The sequence below is a fragment of the Penaeus japonicus genome, unplaced genomic scaffold (assembly GCF_977035675.1).
Source record: "Penaeus japonicus unplaced genomic scaffold, GWHDUDI00000001_assembly GWHDUDI00000008, whole genome shotgun sequence".
NCBI lineage: Eukaryota > Metazoa > Arthropoda > Malacostraca > Decapoda > Penaeidae > Penaeus > Penaeus japonicus.
In genome coordinates, this window is record NW_028234410.1 from 38,879,066 (window position 1) to 38,894,065 (window position 15,000).

The 15,000-nt window shown below is 35.8% G+C and overlaps 2 protein-coding genes across 2 annotated transcripts in view; one reads left to right on the forward strand and one right to left on the reverse strand.

The window, feature by feature from the left end:
- LOC122267077 (endoplasmic reticulum aminopeptidase 1) overlaps window positions 1-3,129 on the forward strand; it is a gene marked incomplete in the record, with an annotated part of 181,929 nt that extends 178,800 nt beyond the window's left edge. Inside the window, 4 exon segments of the mRNA XM_086539375.1 lie at window positions 244-393; window positions 569-691; window positions 1,116-1,338; window positions 1,778-3,129. Coding sequence (XP_086395501.1) covers window positions 244-393; window positions 569-691; window positions 1,116-1,338; window positions 1,778-1,942 — 661 coding nt within the window.
- A 7,632-nt stretch (window positions 3,130-10,761) lies between these two features.
- Window positions 10,762-15,000, reverse strand: part of LOC122267076 (endochitinase) — a 15,828-nt gene continuing 11,589 nt past the window's right edge. The window contains exons 7-10 of the mRNA XM_043037050.2: window positions 14,897-15,000; window positions 14,357-14,438; window positions 13,674-14,149; window positions 10,762-12,767 (exon numbers count right to left, since the gene is read on the reverse strand). The exon at window positions 14,897-15,000 is cut by the window's right edge and continues 91 nt beyond it. Of these exons, the coding sequence (XP_042892984.2) occupies window positions 12,648-12,767; window positions 13,674-14,149; window positions 14,357-14,438; window positions 14,897-15,000 (782 nt within the window). The 3' untranslated portion in view covers window positions 10,762-12,647. The remainder of the gene's footprint in view (window positions 12,768-13,673; window positions 14,150-14,356; window positions 14,439-14,896) is intronic.

The window sequence follows — 15,000 nt, forward strand, 5'->3', positions numbered from 1 at the left end:
CTGTATCTGATCTCTCCCTCCCCCACCCCCTCCCTCCTACTCTCCCCTCGTCAACCCTTTTTCTATTACTGTTTATGGATTGTCATTTCATCAGAATGTTGTACCAACTTCAAAGCTAATTTATTTATGATACAGATTGCATCTTTTTTTTTTTTCCTTGTTTTTTTTTTCATCAATATCAAAACTTATTCACTATACTTGTCCTAAGTAATATATGATAATATCTACTTTCTTCTGTTGCAGGCTCTTGCGATCTGAGATTCTCATGGCAGCAGTCGAGTGTGGTAATATACAAGCAATTGAGGAAGCCCAGAAAAGATTTGCCGCCTGGAGAAACAAGAATGAATCGATTCCACCCAATCTCCGCTCTGTCGTGTACAAAACTGGAGTCAGGTGTGTATGTGTGTGTGTGTGTTTGTATGTATGTATTTATGTATGTATGTGTGAATGTGTTTAAAGAATATTTCATTATAAAAACAACTGCACAAAAATCATTCACAGATTGTATTCATCAAGATCTTCCTTTCCCATTTTTATTCATTTACTCCCATCCATATTTTATCAATAGATACGGCACAGAGGAAGATTGGAGGCACTGCTGGCAGGTTTACAATACCTCCTCCATCCCGAGTGAGAAGAGTCTTATGCTGAAGGCCATGGCGCAGACTCGCGACCCCTGGCTCATGCAGCAGTAAGTGCGGCCAATATTATTTCTGTGATTTGTATTAGATTTTTTTTGTTTGTTTTTATATATATTTATGTATATATATATATATTTATGTATATATATTTATATATATACATATATATATATATATATATATATATATATTTATATTTATATATATAGATATAAGGCTTCTAAGTTAATGAGACAAAGAAATTTAAAAAGCCACACACCTGGGATTTAACAAGAGCCAAAATTTTTCCCAAATAATCAGGGCCCCTTACAGTAAGAGTACCCTCAGTGTCTTTTATTCTACTGAGTTTGTTATCTCTCGATTTCATACACTTTCATTAGCGTTATTCACTAGCCAATGAGAATTTCAGTGAATGTTACTGCAACAAACATCAACAAAGCAGTGCACTCTAACCCTCTCCTCAAATCCCCTCAGATACCTGGAGTACACACTGGACAGCTCCAAGATTAGGCCGCAGGACGTGATGATTGTCCTGAGGGAGGTGAGCCAGAATCCCGGAGGAAGGCTCTCGGCCTGGAGGATGGTCCGCCAGCACTGGACGCAGATTTCGCAGCTCTTTGGCCACGGGTCCTTCACCATCGGAGCGATCATCAAGGCCGTCACTTCTCCCTTCACTTCAGCTTTTGACTTGGGCGAGGTCGGTGTGTGGGTGTTATGTTCTCAAATTAACCCATTCGTGCTGGATGACGTGCTGACATGTTTTGGGGATTTTGGGTCAGACGCCGGTGACGAGATATTTGGTCAAGGCTGGTGCTCGGGGTGGGTGAGCGGACAGCCCAGGCTCGGGGCTAGTGCGCCCGAGAATCCCTAGGTGTTAGGCTTATGTGTTCAAAAACCCAGGCAATCTGACCATTCAGAGCCGGAACAGCCCCAGCATGAATGGGTTAAAAGCGTGTAGATATTTTGTATAGGTTATATAGGTGTAGTAAATTTGAGATATGTTATGATTCTTCAGCCATATGGATGTCCTTGCATGTCGATATGAATAAAACCAAATTTTCTTTATGTAACAATAGTCACGAATAATAAAGATAGTAAACATTACTGTGATCTAATGGTTGAATTGCATTCCACAGGTCGAGTCCTTCTTCAGCAATGTGGATGTGGGTCCTGGGGAGCGCGCACTTGCCCAGGCGCTTGAGACGATCAGACTGCACATTCAGTGGCACGAGCACAATTTGGACGACGTGACGCAGTGGCTTCACCAGCAGCTTTCCCAGCCAGAAGGGAGAGATGAATAGGGTTGGGTTTGGCCTTCATAAATTTTGGGTCTTGCTAGATATATATATATACATATACTACCTGTGAAAGTATAGATATACTGAGCTCTGTCATGCATATATCCTCATACTGTGTCAATGTTGCTGTAAGTGTAAAAGTAGAAACTTCTAACAAAAGGGACTATTGGCCAAGCTCACAGTTAATAGGATTGAATTGGTGTCTCGTAAAAGTCTTTATTTTATTTATTTATTTTTTTATTATTCATATGTGTTGCCAGGGGGCAAAGATGTGAACCATTTTCACTTTTACCATCAACACATACACAGTTGACAGCAATGGCCAGTTCAGCGCTCAACATTTTAAGAACGAACGTCGAAAGAAGTAGAAAATGCACAATGTTTCCAGGGTCCACTGGTGGGTTGGGGGACTTGAAAGCTGTCTTAGAGTGCTACCCCCTCTCCACCCTCTTGCAGAGATAAGGTTTGATATTTGCTTCTGCTGTAGCCTCAGGGTCATCATCTGTTAGGTATGGGGTTTTGTGGAGCTTGCTGTCTAAAAAATGATGAATAAGACTGATATTGTTTGAGTGTGTTCATGGTATATGTCCTTAAACTCTTGATAAATTGCATACAACCATGCATTTATTGAAAGTAATCTACAGATATTATTAAAGGTCTTGTTTTTCTTACTTCTAAAAATATGGACATCAAATGCACGCACTGTTGTGGATGTTGTATGATGTAAATTTGATACCTCATATATCTCTTCCATTATTTTGATAAATGATAAAATGTCTCAAAGATCATGAATGATAATACAAGACATTTTTCAGATGTTTAAGGTAAACAGCAAAAGAAAAGTTCTTTGGGATGAATAGAGTCCAGTGTGACAAACATACAAGAAGGTATGAATGAAAATGAATAACACCAAAATGTAAGACATCTAATTAATGTTGATTACACAAATTCTATCAGGGAGTTTTTCATTAACATTCACACCTTCTGCATTAGTCATTTAGGATCAGCTTATTTGTTGATCTCTGCTCTGGTTGAAAGTCGATTCGTTCTCGTTAGAGTCTTACCTTCAGAAATGCACTTTGAATGTTCACAAAATGAGGACTAGTTGGTCGGGTCTTTTCTCATGTGCATCACCATATCATAGTGATCTGTTAGTGAAATGGGAAGATTAAAGATCAAAAAAAGAAAAAGAATAGAGACTATACAGAGTACACTCGCACATAGGTGGTATCTGTTAGTGTGCATTTAGTATGTACTTTTTCACTGACTTCAATCCCCACTACCTAAGTGTAAAGAGTTTCTGAAAACTGCATTTATTTGCCTTAATTTTGTCATAGGCTTCCAAACTTGTCAAAGTAAATGAGTGGATTTTTCTTGTTTTTTTATTTGTTTTATATATATATATACATATGAATATAACTTGTATGAAAGTTCTCAAGGTAGTGATGTTAGTTTTATATTGAAAGTATTTTGAGTATCTCCCGTTGCGTGTGTTAACTGGGGGTTCCTAACTCTTGTACATCAAAGTCATTCCAGTTAGCTTTAGGTAATTATATTTTTACACCTGACTGCATGCCTAATGATTAACAAATTTTGATATCAAAGCCACAAAGTAAGAGCTCGAAGGATAGAAAACTAGTAGAGTATTGCTAAAAGATTTTTAGTGATTTGTCCTAGGGAAATCAAGTACAATACGTGATTGCTTTTTGCGTGTTATTAAGAAACACTCGCTTCGACAAAATGGTGTTTGATGAAAGATGCTAAGGATTTCCTTTTTTTTTTTTCCACTTCAATCAAGGAGATCTTTGTGACTGAAGATATTTATGTAACAGTATATATGGATTCGAAGGGAAGCGAAGAAGGTTATTACTCCGTAAATGCTGCAGAAAGTGAAGATGGAAATGGAGTAGGGAAGGTTTTATTTTAGTCTTCTTACAAAGGCAATTACAGTGTTTTTTTTGTGGCAGTGATTTTAGGTAATATTCTCAAGTATTGATATTATGACTAGTCACTTATTTCACAAGGTATTATGCACAAAAAACAGACTGTTTCTTCCACTGTCAAGCCCTAAATATATTTCAATAAATTAACCAAGCACTTGTACTTTACATATAAAGTCGCACATGTACCCACACCCTCACCCATACCCGCACACACCTACATTCACATCCACACCCACATACCCACACCCTATTAAATAGAACAGCAAAGGAAAAAGCAGGAAAATACACAAATATGTCTCTGGAATATTCATCCATTTTCCTGTTTTTCCCTTTGTTGTTTTGTTTACGACTCATCCATCATGAAACCTTCATACCCACTCAATCTTGGGTTCCTCTTACTGAAATTTGTAAAGTCAGAAAACTTTTTTTTGATGCCCTATTTCCACACAATATGATTATGGCTTCACTAGTTCACAGTCTGTTGTCAGCAATGGGTAGGGGGTGTGGTAGTTCATAGATATAGATATGTGTCAGCAGGATCACCTTACTAGGATAAAAGGTAGTCATTGATGTCATTGCAGAGGTCATGGTTTGGAAATCAATTTTATAACAAAAGCAGCATTTGGAGAAAATTGTGAGGGCCTTTGCTTCGCATTGGATGGAAATACAGATTGATATAGATATTGAAGTGAAGGATATGTGTTTTAATTGAAACAGAGACCGAGAATAAGACACCAAGACCAAACAGTAGTGCTGATCTGGAAGTCACTATCCTTTTTACTGTATTTTGTATTGAATTATAGTTTTCATCTTCAGTGTGACTAGTAAAGCCATATCCATGTAGGAGTAGAAAAGACAGATTTATTAAGGTAAATAAAGTGTGGTGTAACAAGGGCACACATGACTAAATTTGCCGAATGCATCAATCAAGGTATGTCAGGAACCTATTTAATGTGTTAGAGGAGGGAATATTGCATTTGAAGCTAAATTTGCTTGAATTGGTTGATTCCTGATGAGCGGAAACTATATGGGAGTCTCCTATCTTTTAGTTAAGGTTATTTTCTTAAAGGATATAGACTTTTTTATTCATTAGATTTAGCTTTTACCTTCTCTTGAGGAGTTGGAGGACCTCAGTAATGAGTTCGCGTAACCTGGTAGGGGAGAAGAAATACGATTTCAGCTGCAATACCACAAATAGCCGTTTTTCATTATTCAAGAAATGTAAGTGAAGTTGTAAAGTATAGCTGATCAAAGATTTTGTTTTATAGGACAAGAAACAGTTGTTATCGACTGCATTATTAAGCCATCTTTTCAAACACAGGTATGTTGTTCAGATAAGAATGAGATAATAGTAAGAAGTATACCAGTTGATAAGTAGAAAATGATAGTTAAATAACAATGATAAATGGATAATGATAAATAAACTTAACTCTGCCATACTTTGATATTTGATGGTGTTAATTTTGTATTAGTTTTGAGGGGAAGAATTTCAGTACTGAAAAATTTATCAAAGTCCATAGATAGATTTAGGGTTTTCATAGCTTTATAAGTATTTATACATACACACATACATACTTGCACGTATCATTTAACCAAATGCACACTCACACACTCAAGACTGATGATGATATTATATGGAGTCAATATATTCATGTTCAGTATATGGCAACAGTTTTAATGTGACGTTGCCATGGAATATATTCTTGAAAATTGAAGTTGTTTAACATGAATTTGAAAGTTAAAATACTGTTTTTATTCATGCTCTGCAAATATCACAAAGAATCTTTCTCTAGGGATTTTGCTTGGTGTTATTATTAATTAGATTTAGTATATTAGTGTTTCTCTCTGGGAAACACGTCATTGTTTGACTTCTAGGTGCTTATATGGGTAGTGAAGTTTTGGAGGTTGTTCAGAAAGTAAAGGAATATATATATATATATATATATATATATATATATAATATATATATATATAATATATATATATATATATATATATATATATATATACATATATATGTATATATATATATGTATACATATATATATATACATATATATACGTATACATACATATATATATATATATATATATATATATATATATATATATATATATATATATATATATATATATATAATATATATAATATATAATATATATACTATATATATATATATATATATATATGTATGTTATGTGATTTTCTATTAGATTTGATAGATATTCTTTGGAAAACAAAGAAATTCAATATTTAAAAGTTGGTATTTAAAAGACAGTTTGAAAAATACTGAGGATGGTAGAAATGTTACTCTAGACGTAAAAGAAATTTAACAGAAATTAGATAGTTATCAAACAAAGTGTGTATGTTAGGTAGCGTGTTAATGGGTTTTGAAATGAAGTGTGACATCACAATCATAGCCTGACGTAGAACGGGTCATATAGAAATATACGTAGCCATAGCGTGACTGCCCTACATCAGCGGTATCAAACGAAACCACCTTAGATTATCTTTATACATTATACAGGTGTACTCTGCAACGTATATGATAACTTATTATTAAACATGTTACTATTTATTTTTTTTTTTTTTTTTAATCTTTCAAATAGGTAGGGAGGGATAGAATTCCCAGAATGCAGGAAGAATAGCGTAGTGACGTAATGGCAACAGAGACGTGTTGTTTTATTGAAGTCAGACAGCAAATGTGAACTTAGGAATGGGAAGTGTTTATTGTTGTTCTTTTTGCATAAGGCTTTTGGGCACAGTAGTTATAAAGGTGTCTTTAGAATGCTTGTGGCAAGCATGATTTTCATTGTGACTTTTGCCGAGGATTTCTTTTCTTTTGGCTGTGGAACTTTTGCGTACAGCTGTACTTTTGTGATAGTTAAAAAAAAATAAAAAATAAAAATAATGATGATAACGAAATTCATGAGTAGTATATACAAATTGTTGACTGTATTTCAAATTTCAGTGTATTGATGTGAATATAATGAAAATTTTATCAGGTGTTAACAGTATTGTAATGAAAGTTTTGCTTGCTTTTATACCGTTAATGATATTTTTATTCTTTATTTTCACTTTATATCATTCTGATTAGCAACTAGACTGAAAGGTGTAAATTGCCTTTCCTTGTATCAGGTAGAGAGCAAATCATTCCATTTGGTTTGGACACAATTTTGCTTCTATACGTCAGTAATAATCATTGCTACATTCTCAGCTTTCTCTGTTTTGGAAAATAGATTATATATAAAAGCTTTATCCGGTAATCTCAGAGTTAACCTTACCATAGAGTATATGCACAGATAAATGTAGAAAGTTTTCCTTTTTTTTTTTTTACTGTGGTTCATACAAATGGCATTAATTCCATACCTGTATTTTTTGTAAAGCCCAATTTGTGCTTAATTTCTTTTTATTAATCTCATTGCTATAGCTTAAGGCAAGGGCCACGATTAGTTTAAGCTTCATTAGTGTGCTATAAACAAGTTACTTACTTGCAGCATCGTTAAACCACATCACTATTTTTTTTATGTTTTAACCCACAGCGTTAATTCCGGTGTGTAGGAAATGATTTGAGAAAGCTCTCTCGTATGTACACGTGACATCAAACAAACTGTTTTTTATTCTCTCTTCCTGTAGGGGTGATTGATTGTCTTGCGGTCTCTTGTTGGTTTGTCTAAGGCACAAATCGATTTGTTACGATTGTTCTTGCTAGATGTTTAAAGTGACTCCAGATGGTTGTGAATATTTATTGCGGTTTAGAATAATTGTGATGTTTAATTAGTTTACTAAAGATTAAGCAGGTTTATTTTTGATGTTGAAATATTGTAGGTGTTTAAATGATATTATGCTCTCTATACATAATTTTAATGTCGTTATCATACTTTGATAGTATTCAGATTTATTTGATATTGCATCGTTGTTTACGTAGGCGTTCATATATATCTTCCTTTGCATGATTGAACAGTGACGTTCTCAAATAAACACAAGCTCGGAAAAGGCAATCAAAATGACATTCATTTTACGTAGACGATTTGAGGTTTATTTTCGTATCGTGCTTGTGTTTCTCTCTTGTTTCTGCAAGATCAAAAAACACCGCCTCTTGTCCCTCTCCTCTTACACTAACCTAAATACAAAGATCTGAGCGTCCTAAGGAGTTTCTGTCCTCGGGTGCCTTTCGCATACATTATGGTCATTACTGTGATTGAGTATTATTCATAAAGTGTTTATTTGATTTGATTGATGCTGTGTATATAATGTACTTGATATTCAAGGTACTTGAGGTTATATTTGCTTTCAGTGGATTCATAATATATAATATTTTGTCAGAAGGATGTTGTGTTTTTCTCACCTGTGTTTTTTATATATATTTTACTTTTATATTTCATTTGTATCTGTATTGATGTATATGTATATATTAATTTACAACTACATTTATTGGAAAAGATGATAGCATAATTAACAGCAGTAATATTGTTAGGGATGGTAATATTAATCATAGCAGAGATGATAATAATAATAATGATAATAGTAATATTGATAATAACTGAATACCTACGGAGAGGCAGAAGGCATTTTTAATAAGAATTTCAGCTTGTTAAAATTAATTTCTATTTTTCAATATGACAGATTTCTTAAGTTACAAAAACAGATTATGGATGCATCACACTGTTAAAGAGAAAATATTTCTTATCATTGGAGAAAGTAAAAAAAACAAAAAAACTAATTACTGTAAATTCAGTAGCCAATAGCGTCCTTGAAAACATGACAACGAACTTATTATAATACTTCTATTGTATATTTTACTTTTTTTTCTATTTCACTGGCTATTGCTTGCCGACACTGTATTCAGAATAATACTGATTTATTACAACTAGAATTTTGATGATACAGCATAAATAGCAGTAACTACATTACCACCAACAACAATAATGATAAACCGACATCATGCTGACAAAACAATTATATGACAACAGTAAGATGCATAATATAGACAAAAAAATATGCCACAGTGGTTGCAGCAGCAATTATATTGATCAAGAATATGTATCAAAGATAGAGATATGAAAATGAAAATCACCACATTTTATTGCACAAAAAAGTATCAAGGCTAAAATGTTAAGCATAGACTTCACCACTTCATCTTTCCAACACCACTTATGCTGCAATAATTCGTTGTCGCATTAACCATGATCTGGTTAACATGATCTAGTTAACGTCTGTCAAGGAGAAAGACACAGTACTCACCGCCTCTGTTAAGGGATGAGGCAGAGAGGAATATCGCAGCAATCACTCCACCGGGTAGTAAAACCTATTTCACGGATGGTTCTGTAGACCCTATCACTGCCTCCTCGCTCCAGGCAGAGGCAGTCGCTATTATGGAAGCCCTAGCCCATGCAGCCCAGATGGACGGGCATGTTGTCATACATACAGGTTCTAGGGCCGCCATTGACAGCCTGCAACAAAACATGCCCCTTGATGACGTTTATCTTCTGACCACGATTCTCACCTTTGCTCGGAGAATCCTGGATCAGGGAAGACGCATCGTCATCAACTGGATTCCTAGCCATGTTGGTATCAAAGGGAACGACTTAGCCGACAGGTTGGGGTTGGCAGAGGAAGGCAGGAAGAAACCCTTGAGTAACCGGAACTGCTAAGGCGTAAAACGATGGTTGCAGGGCAGGTCGGTGCCCTGCAGCGCCACAGAGAGGAAGCGAGAACCTCCCTCTCGGCCAGCTGGTACTCAGACGCCACAGGCTATGAGTCGCTGATACTCTCCCCCAGAATATCAAGGTGTGCTGAAGTCAGCCTGCACAGACTGAGAATAGGCTATCCTTGTGCGTGGCAAATCGTACCCGCCATTGGGCATGATGAGCGACGCTGTGAACATTGTGTCGCGCCGGACGCCAAATTAGAACACTACCTGATGGAATGCGAGCACACTCGCTTCCTCAGGCAGGGCCCAGAGACGACAGCCGCCGGGTTGGTAAGGCGGCTATGCCTGTCTCTTTCCCCCTGGCAACTGGAGCGCCTACAGGCAGTCCGACCGCCACGGTAAGCATTCAGTTATGATGATCAGATCAATCAGGACTTATAGCTGACAGAGGCCGAGCCGCCTTGTGCATATAGCCCGGGCGAAGCGACGTCTTCGCGAACTGAACTGAACTACCTCAGGCTCTAAAGCACCTTTAGAGCCTGAGGTTGGCAAGTTCTCATCTTCCGATCTAGATTGTTATTGCATATTATCTCTCTGTCTCTTTCTCTCTCTCTCTCTCTCTCTCTCTCTCTCTCTCTCTCTCTCTCTCTCTCTCTCTCTCTCTCTCTCTCTCTCTCTCTCTCTCTCTCTCTCTCTCTCTCTCTCTCTCTCTCTCTCTCTCTCTCTCTCTCTCCCTCTCTCCCTCTCTCTCTCTCTCTCTCTCTCTCTCTCCTCTCTCTCTCTCTCTCTTCTCTCTCTCTCTCTCTCTCTCTCTCTCCTCCTCTCTCTCTCTCTCTCTCTCTCTCTCCTCTCTCTCTCTCTCTCTCTCTCTCTCTCTCTCTCTCTCTCTCTCTCTCTCTCTCTCTCTCTCTCTCTCTCTCTCTCTCTCTCTCTCTCTCTCTCTCTCTCTCTCTCTTTTCTACCATCATTAAATTTCATCAGCAACCCGTTTCTTTTATTTAATTTTCATTTACATTCAGACTGTAATTTGGATGATATCTCCCTCTGAAATTAATGAATGTTTTGGTTGCAGTTTTATTCCCTTGGTAACACAAGCAATTTTATCATCATTGACAGTCATTTGCATGTCTGCATTTACGTATGCAGTAAGTACCTTGATGTATCTTTGCATCAACAAATATATACAAACCAAATAACGTGAGGATACTGAAAGAAAACAAACACCAACTCAAAGACTTTCATTATTTTTGTGATACACAAAATCAGCCGCTCTCTCGTGGCCCACATGCCCAACCTCTCCTGACTCATATTATTAAACTATAAACAGAATCACTGGTACAGGAAGCAAGCAAGCAAACAAGCAAGTAAGCAGCGTATAAAAAAAAAGATAAAAAAAACACATACCTCCTCATAAATATAACATTCAAACAACCTTGTATTCTCTTTAGTTCCGCCTCACGTACCTGAGATGCGACGACTTTCAGCTGTTTCTCAAAACCTTCAAACAACACACAAAGAAATAACGGATTAACAAACAAAAAGAAATCGAAATCTGTGAATCCTGAGTGTCTTCTCCTTGCCGTGGCGTAGACGACTCAATTGCACAAAGAAAGCTTATTGTTGCAAAGCTCTTTTGGACTTTAACGGAATACCGAAAGCCATGAATTTTTCCTCAAGTTTTAGGCTAGATTTGTAAACATTTCTCCTTCTTTCTGGCACCTGCTTGCTCTCATACTATAACAAGAGGGTAGTTATTTTTACTATGTACTTTTGTTAACGTTGTTTGCATTATGTAAACAACATGTTTTAATCCTAGTTCACTAAGTGGATTAGTGTTATTTCATACTTTTCATGAAGAAAGTTATTTAATAAAAATTGTGCAGATGATCACAGAAATTATAATGATTACGGCGAGATGGTGTAAGAATGATAAAAAAAATAGTATATAAATTTAAATTGGCAATTATATTAACTGTAATTAACAATATGAAGATCAAAACAACAACAGTTATGAAATTGATAATAAGCATTTTAATCATGATTGTAATAATAATGATTATAATATCAGTAATAATAATAAGAATATTTATTAACAATTCAAATAATAAAAATGGTAATAATAATAAACATAATAATAATGATGACAATGATAATGATAACAACAATAATAATAACATGATAATAATAATCATAACAATACAATAATAATCTTAATCATGATAAAAAATACAATAGCAATGGTACAATAAAATAACTTCCCTTTTGGTACAATTTGCTCAAGGCTACTAACTGATTTGAAAATTATAATAACTTAATAATCATAAGCATTTCATTAACACGGTGATGATAAAAGCATATTGAAAGGAGTTTCCGGTGATGATGATGATGATGATGACAAGAGTAATAATAATAATAATGATGATGATGATAGTAATAAAAATAGCATTAACAGCAATATAATAATGATAACAGTAATGATGATGATAACAGTAATAGCAATTATGATATCAGTGATGTAATAATAAAGAAATATTATAAAAAATGATAATCATTACTATTACAAATTATTTTCTTTTATATAATAATCATATCAGTATAGCAATTTTAATAACGAAAGTTAATGAAAAAATGATTTTAAAAAATCATAACAAAAAAAGATAATCACACAGACGCAACAATAACATAAGCAATAACAATAATAAATATATAATTTTTAAAATCTTACTATTATCACATACTCTAAATCGTCTTCAGAAGATATAAAGTAAAATAACAATAGCAATTAATTAATTTATCAGAAAGAAGCAAGCTGTCTACATTATCTACTCGTTGAGCAAAATTCTTAATCTAAATCTTTTTTCTTTTCTTTTTTTTTAATCATTAATATATAACTTACTCTGAAAAATCACTCCTTACGACCAACGCTCACGCTCAGGGGATACAAACGTATAACTATTAAAAAAAAAATCATTGCCATGCAGGAACGAATCAATGATGCAACAATGATTTTAATCAATAACAATCAATCACGCTCAGGGGATACAAACGTATAACTATTTAAAAAAAAAATGTTGCCATGCAGGAACGAATCAATGATGCAACAATTTTATTTTACGAGCAATCATTTCTGTTTGCAATTGTGGGCCAGTTGCAAATCTTGCTCTGTTGGTCCCAGACGGTGCCTTGTTTACAAGAGAATTCCACAGCCTCTCCGTGGACGCACCAGTAGTACTGTGGATAAAGTTATTATTAACATTAATATCTCAGAAAAGATTATTTGGAGAAGTATTCAGTGTTAGTATTTGGTTTTAAAGTTTAAATATCTCAGAATTAAAAATCAAGTATCTAAACATATCATAATAAAAAAAATCAAGTATCTAAACATCTCAGAATAAAAAAATCAAGTATCTAAACGTCTCAGAATTGAAAATCAAGTATTTAAAAATCTTAGAATTTAAAAAAAATCAAGTATTTAAACATCTCAGAATAAAAAATCAAGTATTTAAACATCTCAGAATAAAAAAAATCGAGTATTTAAACATCTCAGAATAAAAAAAATAAGTATTTAAACATTTCAGAATAAAATATCAAGTATCTGAATATCTCAAAATTAAAAATAAAGTATCTAGACATCTTAGAATTAAAAATCAAGTATCTAAGCATCTCAGAATTAAAAATCAAGTATCTAAACGTCTCAGAATTGAAAATCAAGTATCTAAACGTCTCAGAATTGAAAATCAAGTACTTAAACATCTCAGAATAAAAAAATCAAGTATTTAAACATCTCAGAATTGAAAACCAAGTATTAAATTATCTCAGAATCAAAAGTCAAGTATTTAAACATCTCAGAATTAAAAATCAAGTATCTAAACATCTCAGAATTAAAAATCAAGTATTTAAACATCTCAGAATTAAAAATCAAGTATTCAAACATCTCAGAATAAAAAAATTAAGTATCTAAACATCTCGGAATAAAAAAAAATCATCTCAGAATAAAAAAAAAATCATCTCAGAATAAAAAAATCAAGTACTTAAACATCTCAGAATTAAAAAGATCAAGTATTTACACACCGATCTTGCAGTTAAATCAATCACGAGTGCATTTAAGCACCAATACCACACCGTCTCGCGCCTCACCTTATCACACATAGCGTGCGGATAATACTGCTGGACACCGCAGTCGAACTGTCCGGGTTGAAGGGGTTCCGGCGGGGGAAGAGCAGGAGGAGGAGCTGCCTCTTCCACGGGGGCTCCTCCTGCTCCTTCTCCTGCTCCTGCTCCTGTTCCTGCTCCTGCTCCTGCTGCTCCTCCTGCTCCTGCTCCTGTTCCCTGGCTGGTCTCCCTCATGGGCTTCGACGTCGTAGGGGCAGGAGAAGACCAAGGCTTCCACCAGGTGACCTTGGGTGTTGTGGTCGTCGGAGGAGGTTTGGGAACGACGTAGTCCTTCATGTAGTCGTGTAAGACGGTGATGAGGGGGTTGACGGAGCCGCAGGTGCCGTGGAAGTCGTCCATGTCGATGGCCCAGGTCATGGCCCCGCCGTAGCCGTTGCCGATGATGAAGTCCATCTTGATCTTGAGGCTCTCCACGTCTTCGTATCCGACCCATTGATCCTCTGAGGACGAAGACGGAGACGAGGTCAGAGGAGGTCAGTAAATTTGCACGAGGTCATCTAGAGACCGACTTTCCTCTGTCAAAACTAGCTATCATAATTTAAGAAAATAATAAATAAAAACAACAAAACTAGATATCTTAACTTAAGAAAATAATAAATAAAGAAATAATAAAAACTGGATGCTACAACGAGTAATGTCCGACTCACCGTTGTGGGTGTAAGGGCATTTTCCAATGTCGTCGAACTTCCTCGGCCAGCCGGACTGTGGGTCCCCAACGAGCGGACAGATCTGAGGAAAGGGGATTTGACTTCTTAGTTTTTTTGTTTTTTGTTTTTAAATTAGGGAAAGGATAGGAGAGAAATTCGATGTATATTATGATGACTGTTATTTGGGATCTCCCTCTCTTTCTTTTTCTTTTTCGCTTTCTATCTCTCTCTCTCTCTCTCTCTCTCTCTCTCTCTCTCTCTCTCTCTCTCTCTCTCTCTCTCTCTCTCTCTCTCTCTCTCTCTCTCTCTCTCTCTCTCTCTCTCTCTCTCTCTCTCCATTACGCTCTCACTCCCCCTTTCCCTCTTCCTATTCCTATATTCTCTCTCTCTCTCTCTCTCTCTCTCTCTCTCTCTCTCTCTCTCTCTCTCTCTCTCTCTCTCTCTCTCTCTCTCTCTCTCTCTCTCTCTCTCTCTCTCTCTCTCTCTCCTCAACTCTCATTCCACACACAAGCCCCCCAGAACTCATCATCCTTCCCTCACCTCATAGTAAGCCAAGAAGCCCTTTGCCCCGGTGTAAGGACCTTCCTTTCCTCCTCCTTCCCACTTTTTCACGGGGGCGCGGAGTCCGTTGTTGTCCTTGCTGC